The sequence below is a fragment of the Myxine glutinosa genome, chromosome 1 (genome assembly GCF_964187855.1).
Source record: "Myxine glutinosa chromosome 1, kmMyxGlut1.1, whole genome shotgun sequence".
Lineage (NCBI taxonomy): Eukaryota > Metazoa > Chordata > Myxini > Myxiniformes > Myxinidae > Myxine > Myxine glutinosa.
Window position 1 is genome coordinate 224089825 of NC_136261.1, and position 15346 is coordinate 224105170.

Genomic DNA, 15346 nt, shown 5'->3' on the forward strand with positions numbered 1-15346 from the left:
CGCGCTTCCATGTGCCCCCTCGCACACGCGCTACGACCGACTCACTCTCGCCAGCACCCTCACTCCTTGGCACGCACTTTTTCCTCACACACCCCAGAGTCGGACTTTCTCGCACACCTCCTCTTTCGCACACCAGACCTGTCGCACACTTCACCAACGGCCTCTCACGAACACCCGGGTCTATCTCGACCCCCAAGCCTCTTAAATCACCTGGCGCATCATACGCACGACCATATTGGTCACCACTTACACCGGGTCCTCTTCCTCTTCGCTTCTCCTCCATCACCTGCGAATCCCTCATCCGGTTAATGAGCACATCATCACGATCCAAACACAGACTTTGGACCAATTCTTTTATCTCCTCTTTTATCTCTTTCTTATCCCCTCTCCGTCGCTTCTTAATTTCGCTCATCCCTTCTTCCACTTCTTCTAATTTGTGCTTCACCTCTTTTATTCCCCGGTACGTCTCCTCAAGCTCATCCTCTAAGGCTACCTTGACCGTTTCCATGTGCGTCCTCACCTGCCGGTCCTTCGTCTCCATTACCTCTATCACCTCGTCCAACCTCGTTGTCAGTCCCTCACGTACCATCTGACATTCCCTCTTCGTCGCTACCAAGTCATCTTTTAGTTCTTTCTGTGTCGCCTTTAAACCTCCTAATACCGCAGTGTTCCTTTGAACCTGCTCCACTAACTCCGTCTGTCCCACCGTCAGCTGCTCCACCTCCTGCGTCAGGTCCTCTATGCCCCCTTGTAACTTTACAGTCCCCTTTCTCACCTCCTTCTCCATGTGCTCCTTACAGTGCCTCACCTCCTCGCGCACTCCTCCGACCTCCTCACTCACTCCTCTTCTGATCTCCTCTCCCATCACTTGCATCTCCTGCCCAGATGCCACCCTCATCTGCTCCATTTCCTCCCTGTGAGCATCCAGTTTGGTTTCTACCCCCATTCTGACCCCCTCTATCTGCTGCCCCATTTGGTTAACTTCCCTTTCCGCTTGGTCCCTCATGTCCCTCAATTTGCCTTCCATCCTGTTTTCTAACCCCTCTAACCCATTTTTCACTCCCTCTATCTGATTCTCCTGGGCAGCCATTCTATTTTCTACCCCCATTAACCCATTTTTCACTTCTTTTATCCCGTTGTCTAACCCCTCAAAATTATTGTCTATCTTCCCAAATTTCTTGTCTAACTCCTCAAAATTATTGTCTAACCCCTCACTGGTACCCCTCGCTTCGTCCCTCATTACCCCCAATTGCTCACTCCGAGCCCTCGCTTCGTCCCTCATTACCCCCAATTGCTCACTCCGAGCCCTCGCTTCGTCCCTCATTACCCCCAATTGCTCACTCCGAGCCCTCGCTTCGTCCCTCATTACCCCCATTTGGTTTCCCATTACCCCCATTTGGTTTTCCAATCGCTCACTATTCTTTTCCATAAGGGCCGTCATTTGTATAAAAAAAAGTTCCAATCTTCCCAGCGGCGCTACTTCGGTCGCGGGCACGGTGACCAGCGAGGCGCCATTTTGCGCGCCCGCTTCTTCGTGCGTGACGGCGCTATTTTGCGAACCTGCCGCCCTCACTGCTTCGCTCTCCTCCTGTCCCTCATTTTGGTCCTGGATCGACCCTACCTCACTCTCCTTTACCGGACCCCAGCTGTCTTGATCCGCCATAGCGCGACTTTCAAAATTCGGTTTTTTATTTTTATATTTTCGTAAAACAAATTCAAATTTCGCCGTTATAATTTCGCGCGGGAAACGCGCTCCGAATCGATTCGGTCGAGCGCCGTACGCGCTCCGGCTCGATTTTCCCTCCCAAAATTTGGGCCTAACTAATTTAGTCCCGGGTTCGAATTCCACTCCTCGACACCAATTGTTACAGACGTGGCTTGGATGTTATTTACCGAGCGGCTTTATGGTATGACCACGTCTGCACAAGTTACCCGATTGTGCCCGAACGTTGACGAAGTCGCGCGATGCTGGCTCAATAAGAAAAAGAAGACACCCGGCTGGATCACAATAACACAATACGACACCAGGGGTTCAGTTCTCAAGACCTCCGGAGGAGGTTATATTAAGGCGGAAGGTTAGATTACAACTACAAGAGGGACAGCATAGAAAGACAAGCACTTAGACACAATCTTATATTATTCCCAACAGACGACAGATAAACGGGACAAAATGCTGACTCACACGGGGATTGATGGCAAGGAAAGGCAGGTAGCGATGGCTCCAGGTGCACCTGGGCTCAAAGGTCAGAATCGACTCGGTCCGGTCCAGAGATGCGGGGAGGTCGCAGCGCTCGGATGGCGTCTTGTCTGCTCAAGCTGGGGGCGCATCTGACTCAGCGCTCGCAGGTGGCTTTCCTTCTCCAAGCTGGGTGCGCATCTCTCGTCACATCCGGCGCGGGGCCGCGTATATCCGGCGGGGAGTGACACGCCCTCGGCTCGTTAGCTCCGCCTCGTGGAATCGGCACGTTGCTTCTCATTGGGTGCGTGCGGGGGGTTTACCAGGCTCCGCCCTTGACGAGGAGCTGACAAGGAGCCCCTTCGTGGTAACCCCGTGGAGCGCATGGTCTATGGCGCTAATCGAGCCGGTGTGAGGACGCATCCTCCCCCGCTCCGCCGCCATCTCCTCTGTTGTTGTTGTAATTGTTGGGGAAGAAGATGGAAGGAGGTATGGGAAAGGTCCTAAACTCACTACTGATGCCATATAATCACATTCTGGTGCAACGAAGAGTCATAATTAATGGAGACGAGGCCTTAACTGACATAGAATAAGAATAACTAGGAAGATGTCCGAAAGTTGTCTACGTGTGGTGCGGTGGACCTGGGCACGACATTTAATGGGGGAATAAGGGGAAGGTCGGCTCTACTGATTGTTATTTACATGCAATGGGACTAGGGAATGGGGGATTGGGGAAAGTTGGGGAGTATTGGAGAAAATAGGGGAATATTTACAAGCGGATATGGAGGCCAAATTCCATATTCGCAACAATATATATATATATATATATATGAAGCCGGACTATATATATATATATATATATATATATATATATATATATATATATATATATATATATATATATATATATATATATATATATATATATATATATATATATATATATATATATATATATATATATATATATCTATATATATATATATATATATATATATATATATATATATATATATATATATATATATACACACACACACACACACACACACACACTGTTACGTGCACATATATATATACACACACACTGTTACGTGCTCCTCCCCAAACCCCGGCCACGGTGTACCTCCGAGCCCCGAGAGGAGTCACGGCAGAAAGATGTGTTATTCTGTATGTCTTAGATCAATGCTGAAACCACACCAATTGTTACCAACAAACAAGTATTGCATGAAGATCACACAAGAATAACAGAACAAAAACAATAGTAATCAATTGTACAACAAATATATCCTTCCTATGATGGTACCATCAGGTTCGTACAATATAACTCACTGTGCTCCAAGTGAGCGAAAAGAAGAACATTCCCAATGTCTCTTTCCCGGCTTCAAGCCAAAGTTGAGTCCGGCTTCAAGCCAAAGTCGATCCACTCCAGTGATCGTCCGTACGATGTCGTATCGAGACCAGAATCCCGTTGGGTTGGCAGTTACTCTGACAAAGATGGGCGAAGGTGTTCTCGAGAAGCGACGGGGAAATCACACCTTCAGGTATGGACGTTTGACGGCTCTCAATCGGTGAACCGCAGATTTCCACTCAAAAGCCACGTTGCACACACACAGACCAGATTAACGTCTGAATGCGGTGAAAATGGTTGAAGCGAGATGAAACCTTGAGCCAAGCGCAAGTCCTGCGCAAGGTAAAAATGGCCGACGGCCCGTTCTCGTGGCGTAACGGCACTCCAACGATTCTCTTCGGAATCGACCGCAAAACCTGTCACACAGGTTTATCTGTCACAGCGATGACAACACTGTCGCAGGAATCTCTTTCCTGGGAAACCCAACGTTCACTCGTGACTCTCGTTCGCCAATCGTTCGCTCCAGACCTTGAAGCAACTCGGCTTCTTGTCCGACTCACTCGCTCCGCCTTCTTTTTCTCCTCTTCCTCTTCGTCGTCGTCCAGTTCCGGTTTCATTTAAAACATTAACTTTTTTACCTTTTTAAAACAGTAATCTCTATCCCTTAAACGATAGTACATGGAATCAAAAATGTTTACAGTGGATGAAAACCACAACAACCAAAGTGACGAATCCACAACAATACATACTAGCAGGAGTACCCGGCGTTGCCAGGTGAGGGGGTGGGGGGCTGTTAGGAGGGTGAGAGAGGAGGCAGGAGAGGGAGGGGTGAGGAGGGGAGTGGGGTGAGTGGAAGGAGGGTGTGAGAGGGTGAGAGGTGAGGGGAGAGGGGAAGATAATACCACATATACATCTTTTTTGGGGGGGGGGGGGGGGGGAGGTGTGGCTTTGACAGGCCCCTCCGTTTTGGGGGAGGGGGATGAGAAGGAGAAAAAATTTTACCCATGCCAAGAGTGCTTTAACCTCAGTGTTGCCCAGGTAAAAAAGGAAATTGTAATACCCTCTGCCACCTTCACCAGGTGGCGCTACACGGTACACATTTACATCGAGAATTTACGCTACTCTCCCGGTCTCCCACACCCCCACATGAGGCCGCGGCCACATAGCCTATGTTACCCCTGAGACAAAGTTGTGTTTGTATTTGTACCCCGAGTAAAGTTTCTCGTATTTAAAGCTGGAGTACCAGGCGTTTCTCAAGCGAAAAAGAAACATTCACATATTTGAAATGAGGGCAAATATGATGGAAAAGCATTTACATCCAAATCAAAATCCACCACAAATGTCAAATCATCATGTTACCTTTTTGTTGAACATATGCTGCTGAATGTGCCGTTGATCACGTTTCTGAGTCAAGTATGATGACGTCAGGAAGAAGAAGAAGCCTTACCATCAACTTCAACCGCTTCTGGAATAGTTTTATTACTCGTATTCAAATGTCTGGTAATTGTTTTGTATTTATTTCTTAGAATGTGTACTTGTATATAACTGTCATTAATCACAAAGGTTTAGGCACTATAGAGCGATTTTTTTTTAATCCAAAAAAACGAACTGTTTTTTTTATTCAAAAACGGTTTTTTTCTTATGCCTAAAACTCCCAGGCACTCACTGATGAACCTCTGAAAGTTTTACGAAGATCCGTTCAGCCAACTCTGAGAAAAATGGCGACACAGACACACAGACAGACCAATGGCTCTCTTGTATCGTAGATGAGTGTGTGTGCGTGCATGCATATATGTGAGTATGACCATGAAAGTTGCTGTTGTTGACTGCTATCTCCACACGTGGGTGGGTTTCCTGAGATGGAATGGAGACCTACAAGGTCTCAAAGTATCCATGCGTGTGTGTGTGTGTCTGTATGTATGTATGTATGTATGTATGTATGTATGTATGTATGTATGTATGTATGTATGTACGTACGAATGTATGTATGTATATGTATGTAAAAAAAATTCCCTTTTTAAAGTCTATTTTCCCTGCTAGAGTGGGGGTTAGCCTTGCGGGCCCCATGACAATCATCATGGTTCCCTTTTTGAGGCAATGTTTTGAATGGCCGGCTGCCCATCCTGACGCCAACCCTTTAGTCGCATCTTACGACACACAGGGATACGGTGTACCTATTTTAAACCGGGGCACACACCAGCACATTCATCCCAGCAAGCTGGTACTCAATTTGCTAACCTCGGAAGGATGAGAGGCTGAGTCAACCCCCCCAAGCGTTAATTCAACGATCGACCGGGATTCAAACTCAGGATCAGAGGATCCCAGGCCAGCACCCTAACCACTAAGCCAACACCAGACTATGTATGTATACAAAATACAGTATATAATCTTCAATGGAATACTGACCGTGAATCGACGCCCAAAACGGTCACATCAGTAATTGCTGCAAGGGTTGTAACTAATAGAGGGCGCCTGCCATGCATCCACCCTATTTGGGCATCCATTAAACAGTTTGCAAGGACTTAGACAGCCGACAAATAAGATTTTTTTCATAGTTATAAAGGTACTTCCAGCTTAAGCTGCAATCTGCAGTGGTTGGAGCCTGTGAAAGACCAGCACCCATTGCAAACAAGAAGTGTCAGCTACAAGATTGCAGCTCACAGGTCAACAAGCCAACTTTTGTTTTAGCAATGCCAGCCCATCACTTGGAAATCAATCAATGGATGTGTTTCTAGCTCACTGGCCTCATCAGATCACCTTAAAACATTTTAAAAATCAAACATTATAAATAAAAAAACTCCCATTGCCAAAATTACTTCTTATTTGCAAATTAATGTTTAGAAATTGGTGAATATACAGATTATGTGCATACTCTCATGCAATTTGTTGTTCTGTCACCTGCTCATAATACCAAGGAAAGGATAGATTGGAAATCAGAAGAAAATTCCAAGGGTCAGAGGGTAAGCTCAAAATACAAGGTAAATAAAATAGTGCAGGCTTTTTTATTCATAAAATATCATGCCAATGTCATGAAATGAACAACTAAAAAGACTGTTAATGAGAAAATGTCTCAAAATGCAGAGCCCATCCCTATCAGCTTTGTACTCAAACTACATTTGATGAAAACAAGAGCTTTTAAAAAACAAGTAAAATGATTCATTACTTTGTGTTTTTCATATCTTCAAAATAAAGTTTTGAATAGTTGAAACAACAAAATAAAAGTTGAAAATTTGAAGTAAACATTGAAATGCATGATTTCTTACCATCCTCAACCCTGCCATATCCAAAGAACTGCAGGAGCTTCAAAAGGAATCTCTCCTCGAGATTCACAGTGAGCTTTCGCACAGACACCATCAATCGCTGGGAACAGCAGACAAAAGATATCCGAATTACTCGACAAATCAACAATGGCTTATGTTGTTGTTGTATAGCCCTGGACAGTTCTCTCAAACAAGCCCATGGCAGGGAGACAGCCGATCAATCTCGCAGGAGTGACCCAGATATCCCCCACATTCAGGATGGTGTACCCCTGCCTTTGCAAAGTCAGGGCCATGATAGAGCTAGAGCTAGAGCTAGAGCGAGAATGAGAGCGAGAGAGAGAGGGAGATTGAGAGAAGAGGGAAAGGGCCGGTCCATGTGGACCAATGTCACTGATCGGCACTCTGACCATGACCGTGCGCTGCCCTGACGAATCCAGGCTGCAGGGAAGAATGGTGAAGATGTGCCCCCCCCCCCCGCCCCCCACACTGCATTGGGGAGTACAACCACCACGAAGAGGCATCCCCGATAGTTGTACTGGTTTATGTTGTTAAAGAGGCATATGTAGTGTTGTATAAATTCAAATATGGAAGATACTTTCTCACTAAATGTTGGTATCTCTTTTCTTTTATCATCACTTTTTTGTTTAACAATTTTCACATTATGCTTACTATTTCGGCTCAGTAACAGTTCGAGCTTCTCTGAGACGACTAAAATTCAAAATATATTCAAGGGAATGGAACATTGTAGCGATCCCCCGATCAAGGGTCACTCCAGTTTCTGGTGGTGGCAGTTTCATTCTCTTCTCCGAGTGACATGCTTCCAAAGTTAAGAAAACCGTTTGGGGTTTGTCTCAGTTACCATTGATTGATATCCTCTGTGTCAATTGTTGTTTAGGCCGTGTGCTCGTTGCAATTGGTCCTTTGCATGCCCATTTGTTTATTTTGAGCTTGTGTGTCTGCCTCGACTGTTTTGGCCTACCTCCCACCCCATCAACCCTGACCTGCATAATCATTTGTCGTGCTTTCCACCGATCATCTTTCACCATCCAATTACTGCCCTCACTCTAACTCCTTCCTTATCCATTTCTGTTTCATTCTTGCAGTACAGCTGCAGATTACATTCCATTACAGCTGCGGATTAATAAACTGGCCACAATCAGAAATCAATAAAATGGATATCAAAACAAGCAAAATTGCAACAATTGCAAAAAAGAAGGAGAAAAAAAATATATATTAACAGATATACACCAACAACTGGGAAAATTACAAAAGAGCAGGAAGGTATAAAAAAAAGTGTTGGTAGATTGGGAGTAGTCAACGAAGGCTCTTTTAAATGGCTAAGAAGAGGTCAGCTCAACTGGGATGGAGAACGAATCATATTAATGCCCAAGGCCAAGGACACGACACCAATGGCTTTAAGAAAATGGCGGTACTGAATCAATCAGACAAGTGTAGGTTCTACAAGGTAGAAACAGAAAGTACGAGCCACCTCCTTGTAGGATGTAAAAAAACTCATATTAAAGCAGCTGTACACACAGAGGTACAACAAAGTATAAGTCAAACGAAACAAAGTCAACATCACAACAAAACAAAGTCAAACAAATCAAATAGTTACAACTAAACAAAGTCAAAGTGCCATTGAGTAATCCAGTGGCACATCTGAAAAAGTCTCAATATCCCACTTCCACAAAACTTGTGGAAACATGAACCAAAAGCAATCACTGAAAACAAGGAAGTAATGTTCACGTATGACCGAATGATCCCATCAAGCGTGAACAAAGAAAACAAAGCACTGAAACTGGATACAATACTGAGGGACAAAAAAGAAAATAAGGCATTGCTAATTGAGGTGCCAGTCCCCAGCGATTTTCGACGAAACAACATAGAAATCAAGAAAATGACCAAATACCAAGCCCTCAAAAATGAAGTGAAAAGATCCTGGAAGCTGAAGAACGCCAAAATTGTACCAGTGATAATTATTGGAGCAATGGGAATGATAAAAAGTAGAACCTTACAGAGATCTTAAAAAACTATCCCTGGGAATATTACGACAAAAAAAAAACTGCAGTTGGAAGCTGTCCGAGTGTCGGTGATGATCCTCAAAAGAGCCCTCGGAACAAAACTTTGAGAATAAGAAAACTTCACAAACTGCTCCATGTAACATGATCCCTTATTGAAACAGAGATGGATACTTCGAGACCTGGGAGAATTCCGTTCCACCTTGTGAAACCCTCATATGGAGATAACAACCAACGACACACTGTCTTTTATTATTATTATTATTATTATTATTATTATTATAATAATAATAATAATAGATCAAGTCCCAAATCCACAAGTCAACTGAGACAAAAATAATAATTTGCATCTTTAATCAAAAACAAAACTCGGATTTTTAGGTTTTTAATCAATACTAGAGAGCTCACTTTAAAGATATCAGTGAGTGGACTTGTGCTGGATGCTTTCACTGCACAAAGCTGTAAGGCAGGCTGAGGCTCAGACCGAGTGTTACGACGGGGAGAAGCACTTGTAGAAGCAGCAACACTCAGAACGACCTCCTGGCTCGCATTCAGCAGCTGGTTATCAACCTAGGATGAAATGCGATGCCACAATTCATTCACAAAAGCATTTTTAGAGCAAGTATACAATTGTACAGATGTAGAAACTCCATAGAAATGCTTCCATAATGAGCAATTCATTTACCATTAACCAGTTTGTTTTTCCCTTGTACAAATCTCTTTAACCTACAGACTGTTGTGGGGAGGCAATTGTTAAGAAAACAAACTATGGCCAAGCAGTATTACAAAGATGAACCCTTTCTAAACTCCACTACTCTCTTTCTAAACTTTCTTTCTTTTATAAACTTTTACTTTAGGGTAGATAAAACTCATTGCATCCTCATGTCTCAGGTATGGATTATTTTTCTTCGGCTCGCTCTAGCCTTATCTAATGATTCACGAGATTAAAAAAAAAAAACTTGACTGAAGAGCAACATTATACAAGATAAAAATTCAGCAGTGAGATGTTCAAATCAACACCTTAAAAACTTACAACCACCAGCAATGGTAACACACCTGCACATCTGCAACATTGACTTCCAAGCTGTGGGCACCAGCAGATGTTGGCTTGAAATGTACATGTACACCACGGAGGCAAAAAAATGCAAGCTCCTCCGTTGAATCGCACACACCACCAATCAGAGAGATTCCCACACCACCTGCCATCTTCACATAAACCTACAACGATATATTTAATTAACAATACAGTATTAGACTCTTAACAATACCATCAACTAATATCATATCAATCATTTAGCTTTGCTGTGGTTCATTCCTCCTCTCTTCTCTCCCTCAATGTTTTCCACCAGGATAGGTGAGGAATGGTCTACTACTCCCACCCATCATCTTTTCCCAGAATCAGGAGTCTCTGCTGTAAATGGTACTTTATTTACTCATGGTATTATAATGCAAATCCACATTGATAAATCTGGCCATTTTAGGGTGTATTTGTACAAATAAAGTGACATTCTTTGTAAAATACCAAGTTAGCCAAACAGCTAAACTTTTTATAACAAATTACCTCAATATCAGTGTCCACTGGCAGTTCTTTGTCATTTTCAGTGCTCCTTAGGGTCTGTGTAGTCACTGGGCCAGTACGAGATGGCCGTCCCTGCTTCATGTCTGTAACCTGTAAAATATAATTTAAGCCATTTTGTGTCTATGTTGGCCAACTTTTCCATAACTCCAAAATCAGAATGATATGCTTAAAGAAGGTGGCAAATTGCACAGATATTGCAATAACGTTCTGGCTCAAATGGAAAGTTAATTATTTTGTAAGCACAGCATCATTTGTCCAAATTAACAACATCCACCAATCGCATGCACCCCTCACTCCCCACCCTCTATCCTTCCTTATTCTACGTACAATAAAAGAATAGATTATTCAATGCATCTGAACAACTTTGTTGCAAATTTTGTGATGAAGAGTTTAACATTTCTCCAAGCAAGGTGCCATTTGCACATGATTTATTTTAAAAAAACATAGGGGCAATACCCCTGGCACTCACCTGGTAGAATAAACAGTATACCACACTGACTAAAAGGTAGTTTAAGGCAGCATGTAGCATGTAGCAGCATGTAGTTTAAGGCTCCTGACGCCACTGATATACTAACAATGATACGACTTTAAACAAACATAAAAATACCTATTTTGGATGGTAACCCCCCCCCCCCCACCCCCATTTGCCCATATCCCTCCCACCCAGTCCTGTGTACCTCCTCAGACCCAGATTTTTTAAATGCCAGGCACAAACATTGGTACATCATCGGTGATTAAGGTTGTGGTCAAGTTTCATTCGAATTGTATGTGTAGTTTCTGAGAAAAAGGAAATACCTATTTTGGGGGATCAAACCTGGACCCACTTTGACCCCTCGTAGACCCACAAATGGGCAGATTTTTTTTAATGCCGTGAACAAACTTTGGTACATCACGGGTGATGAAGGTTGTGGTTGTGGATGTAGATGTGGATGACAGTTGTTTCATCGAAATAGTATGAGTAGTTTCAGTGGAAAAAGCAAATTCCTAATTTGGGGGGGTCAAACCTGGATCCACTTTGACCCCGATTTTTTTAATGCCGTGAACAAACTTTAGTCACAACACAACAAATATAATTGGTGCCAAATTTGGTCGCAAACCCATCAGCGGTTTCGAGAGAAGACGTTTCAAGTGTTTATGGACGGACTGACGACACGCCATCGCATAAGCTCTCCTGAACTTCGTTCCAGGAGAGCTAACTAGAATGGCCCTAGTCAATGCCATGATGTCCACTGATATGCCTCTGCCCACTTTATTACATCATTATACATACTTGTACCAAGTTTGATTTAAATGCCTTCATCTGTTCTCAAGTATCACATTTTTATCTAACATGACTTCTGACCTTTGATAAATATTTTAAAAAAATAACCACCTTTAGAGGCCATTTTTCCCCGCAAAGCGGGGGTTGGCCTTTTTCGGGAACCATGGTTGTTGTTGTTTTTTGGTCCCCTTTTTGAAGCAATGTTTTACGGCCGGATGCCCTTCCTGACGCCAACCCTTTTTGCCGCCTTTAACGACAAACAGGGAATTACCAGTGAACTGGTACTCAATTAGCCGACCTCGGAAGGATGACAGGCTGAGTCAACCCCCCTGGCGTTAATTCAGCGATCGACCGGGATTCGAAACCAGGATCCTAGGATCCTAAGCCGGCACCCTAGCCGCTAGCCCAACACCAGGGTTTGACCTTTGATGCCGAAATATAATCAGTTCATCTTTGCATCACAATATATACATATACCAAGTTTGGTCAAACTCCCATCACTGGTTCACAAATTAGCACAGTACCAGAATTTTTTCTTAACGGGACCTTTGACCTCTTGACCCCATAATCTAATCCATATATTTTTACATCATTATACAGGGTGTTCCAAAAAGATCTGGACAAATTTGGTTGTTACTATATTTAGAACCACAAAAGATATGACGATACCCATTGGTTTGTATGATACAGAAACTCAGAGTTTTGTGCACACCATCAATAAACTTCAATCTGAGCTCCGTTTGTCACTCGCAGTACATCAAGGCAGTACACAAGTTATTGCCATGTTCAGCTCAGCAAGTTTCTGTCCACCAGTTCACATGTAGCTGTGATCCGAGAATGAAAATCCTGCAGATTTGCCACCTTGGTGTTGTAGAAAACATCTTTGACAAATCCCCACAGAAAAAAAATCAAGAGGGGTTAGGTCTGGCAATCGTGGGGGCCAGGCAGTTGTTCCATATCGGCCAATCCCGCGACATGGAAATTTTTCATTCAGGATAGCTCGAACGAATAAGGCCCAATGAGGGGGAGCGCCGTCCTGTTGCAAAACGATATCGGGTTGCAGGTCTTCAATCTGTGGGAAGGCGAATCCTACCAACATGTTTTTGTAAATTGTTGAGTTCACTGTATCCTCCGCAAAGAAAATCGGAACCACCAAGTGGTCATGGAGAAAGCCACACCACACATTGACCTTTGGACTGTCATGTATGTATTCAATGACCACGTGGGGATTTTCAGAGCCCCATATCCTCAAATTGTGCCGGTTGACCTTCCCAGATACACGAATGCAAGCTTCGTCTGTGAACATGACCTTTTTCAGGTAATCTTCGTTGTTCTCTATGCGACTGAGCATTTTCAAGGCAAATGACTTGCGTTTAGATCCGTCATTTGGTTTGGGTTCCTGCAGAATCTGCACCTGATAGGCATAAAGCTTCTGTCTTTTATGCAAAATCCTGTGTACAGTGGTGGTTGGTAAATCCAGTTCTATGGATGTGTGTTGGATTGATTTTCTGGGACTTTGTTGAAATGATTCACGCACTCGTTCAACATCTGCTGCACTTGTGCTTGGTCGACCAGTACTTTTCTGTTTCTGACAACTTCCAGTCTCCTTAAACCTATTGTACCACTCTCTTATACTAGTCTGCGACGGCTGATGCCTTCCATACTTTGTATGGAAATTACGCAGAACTTGCGTGTCGGATCTCGTCTTGATGAACCATTTGACGCACTGAGCTTTCTCCTGTGGAGTCGCCATTTTCTTTTACATTAAAACACGGGGCGTGAAAATAAAGAAAACTTTATGAGATTCTGTAGCATATAAAATAAAGAGTGTCCTTGAATCATTTGTGGTACGAAATATATTAACAAACAAAGTTGTCCTGATCGTTTTGGAACATGCTGTACATACTTGTACCAAATTTGACTTAGATCCCTTCAGCTGTTCCTAAGTTATCAAGTTATCGCGTTAACAAAACCCTATCATGGACGGCCGGGCAAACTAACAGCCGAAAGGACAACCCAAAAACCTAATGTTTATGGCAAAATGTCGGGGGAGGCATAAAACACTAGAACAATGCGACCGCATCGCCAATATGCCTCCGCAAAGTCCCACAATGGGTAGATGCCCTCATTCATTGTCCTAAAAATAAATAAGTTTGATTTAAATCCCTTCAGCTGTTTTCAAGTGCCACATTTTCACCAGCCATGACAGGTTTCACATCGATCGGTGAAGCAGTTTCAGAGAAGAGAATTTTTTAAATATCAGCTTTCAAGCTAATATGGCTGACATACCACATGACATATGACATATGACCTTTAAAAATGTACACTCTGCATATGTATGGGTAGGGGATCACGTTTGTAAAGTTTTGTGTTGATCAGATAAGGTTCGTTTTTTAAAATCTAAGATGGCTGCCAAACCATGTGACCCACATCATCATTTTCAAACTATATGCAGCAATGGTGTTAGATGATATTTGTAAAATTTCGCATTAATAGGGTAAGCACTTTCAGAGATATAATTATTTAATATTTTCCTTCAATCCAATATGGCTGCCACACTATGTGACCAATGATGTTTTCGTGATCATCTTTTAATCGCCATGCCTAGTCAATGACACATAAAGTTTCGAGTCAATCAATTTGGTGGTTTGGGAGAAGATGTTTTTTTAAAGGTTTTAGGTTAAATCCAATATGGCTGCCAAACCATGTGACCTATGATGTCATAAATTTAATATTTCAATACAAATGGGTCATAGATCATGTGCATGCAATTTCAGATTTTTAGGATAAGGAATTCGATTAAAACATTTTTGACTGGTATACCACTTCACCTATGATGTCATCATTATCATGCTTTCGTTCCCCATTGGGAGTGCTTGACAATGTGCCAAGTTTCAAATTTTTCCATTCGCGGTTTCCGAGAAATAATTTTTTAATTATTTGTGTTTAATCCAAGATGGCTGCCATATCACGTGATCTATGACATCACAATTATCATAAAAACGTTCTGCATGACTGTCACTCCTACCCTGAAAGTTTTGTTTCAATCGGACATATGGTTGCTGAGAAAAACGAGGGTTAGCCCGGACGGACAGACAGAAGGACGGATAGACAACCCGAAAACATAATGCCTACGGCCACCTTCGGGGGCGGAGGCATAAAAAGGAATCTTAATGATGCTCCCCATTCGCAACACATATTCCCACCCAATTTTCTGTATATTATTTTCTTCTCCCATTCCCATTATCCTGTTTCTCTGCTCAACTCCGAAACTCCCTCTTTTCTCTTCCTTCTTCACATACTTCCTCTTTAAAATCACACTTCCCCTACCCCCTTTCTAATCTCCACCTCCTCCCCCCTTCACCACCACAGCAGCAGATGCCCCACGTTGATGTCATTGGTCCACATTAATTCACGACAAGTCGGCCATCCAAAGCCATAAAAAAAGGAAAGCATCGCTAATTATGAGTATTAAATGAAGCCATTGTTATTTCATCCTGAAAACAGGAGGTGCACAATTTTGCTGTGTCCTACATAATATAAACGGTTTGGGAGGGGGACAAATCTTTCAACAATTAAAAATAAAATGAACAGATCAGGACAGAAAGAAAGAAAATGCATCAAAAAAAAAAAAAGTCAATAGGAACATAGAATGAACATAATTAGTCCATGAGCTAAAGCATTTAGTTAGCATCTTGAGG

General features: G+C 42.9%; 2 protein-coding genes across 2 annotated transcripts in view; both read right to left on the reverse strand.

Annotated features, from left to right (window-relative positions):
• The window catches only part of LOC144891290 (uncharacterized), a 981422-nt gene that overhangs the window by 266183 nt on the left and 699893 nt on the right, over positions 1-15346 (reverse strand). The gene's annotated exons all lie outside the window — the stretch shown is intronic.
• Positions 1-15346, reverse strand: part of LOC144893605 (intermembrane lipid transfer protein VPS13D-like) — a gene marked incomplete at its 5' end in the record, with an annotated part of 95056 nt that overhangs the window by 51316 nt on the left and 28394 nt on the right. Inside the window, 4 exon segments of the mRNA XM_078784272.1 lie at positions 6791-6887; positions 9214-9375; positions 9862-10023; positions 10367-10474. Coding sequence (XP_078640398.1) covers positions 6791-6887; positions 9214-9375; positions 9862-10023; positions 10367-10474 — 529 coding nt within the window.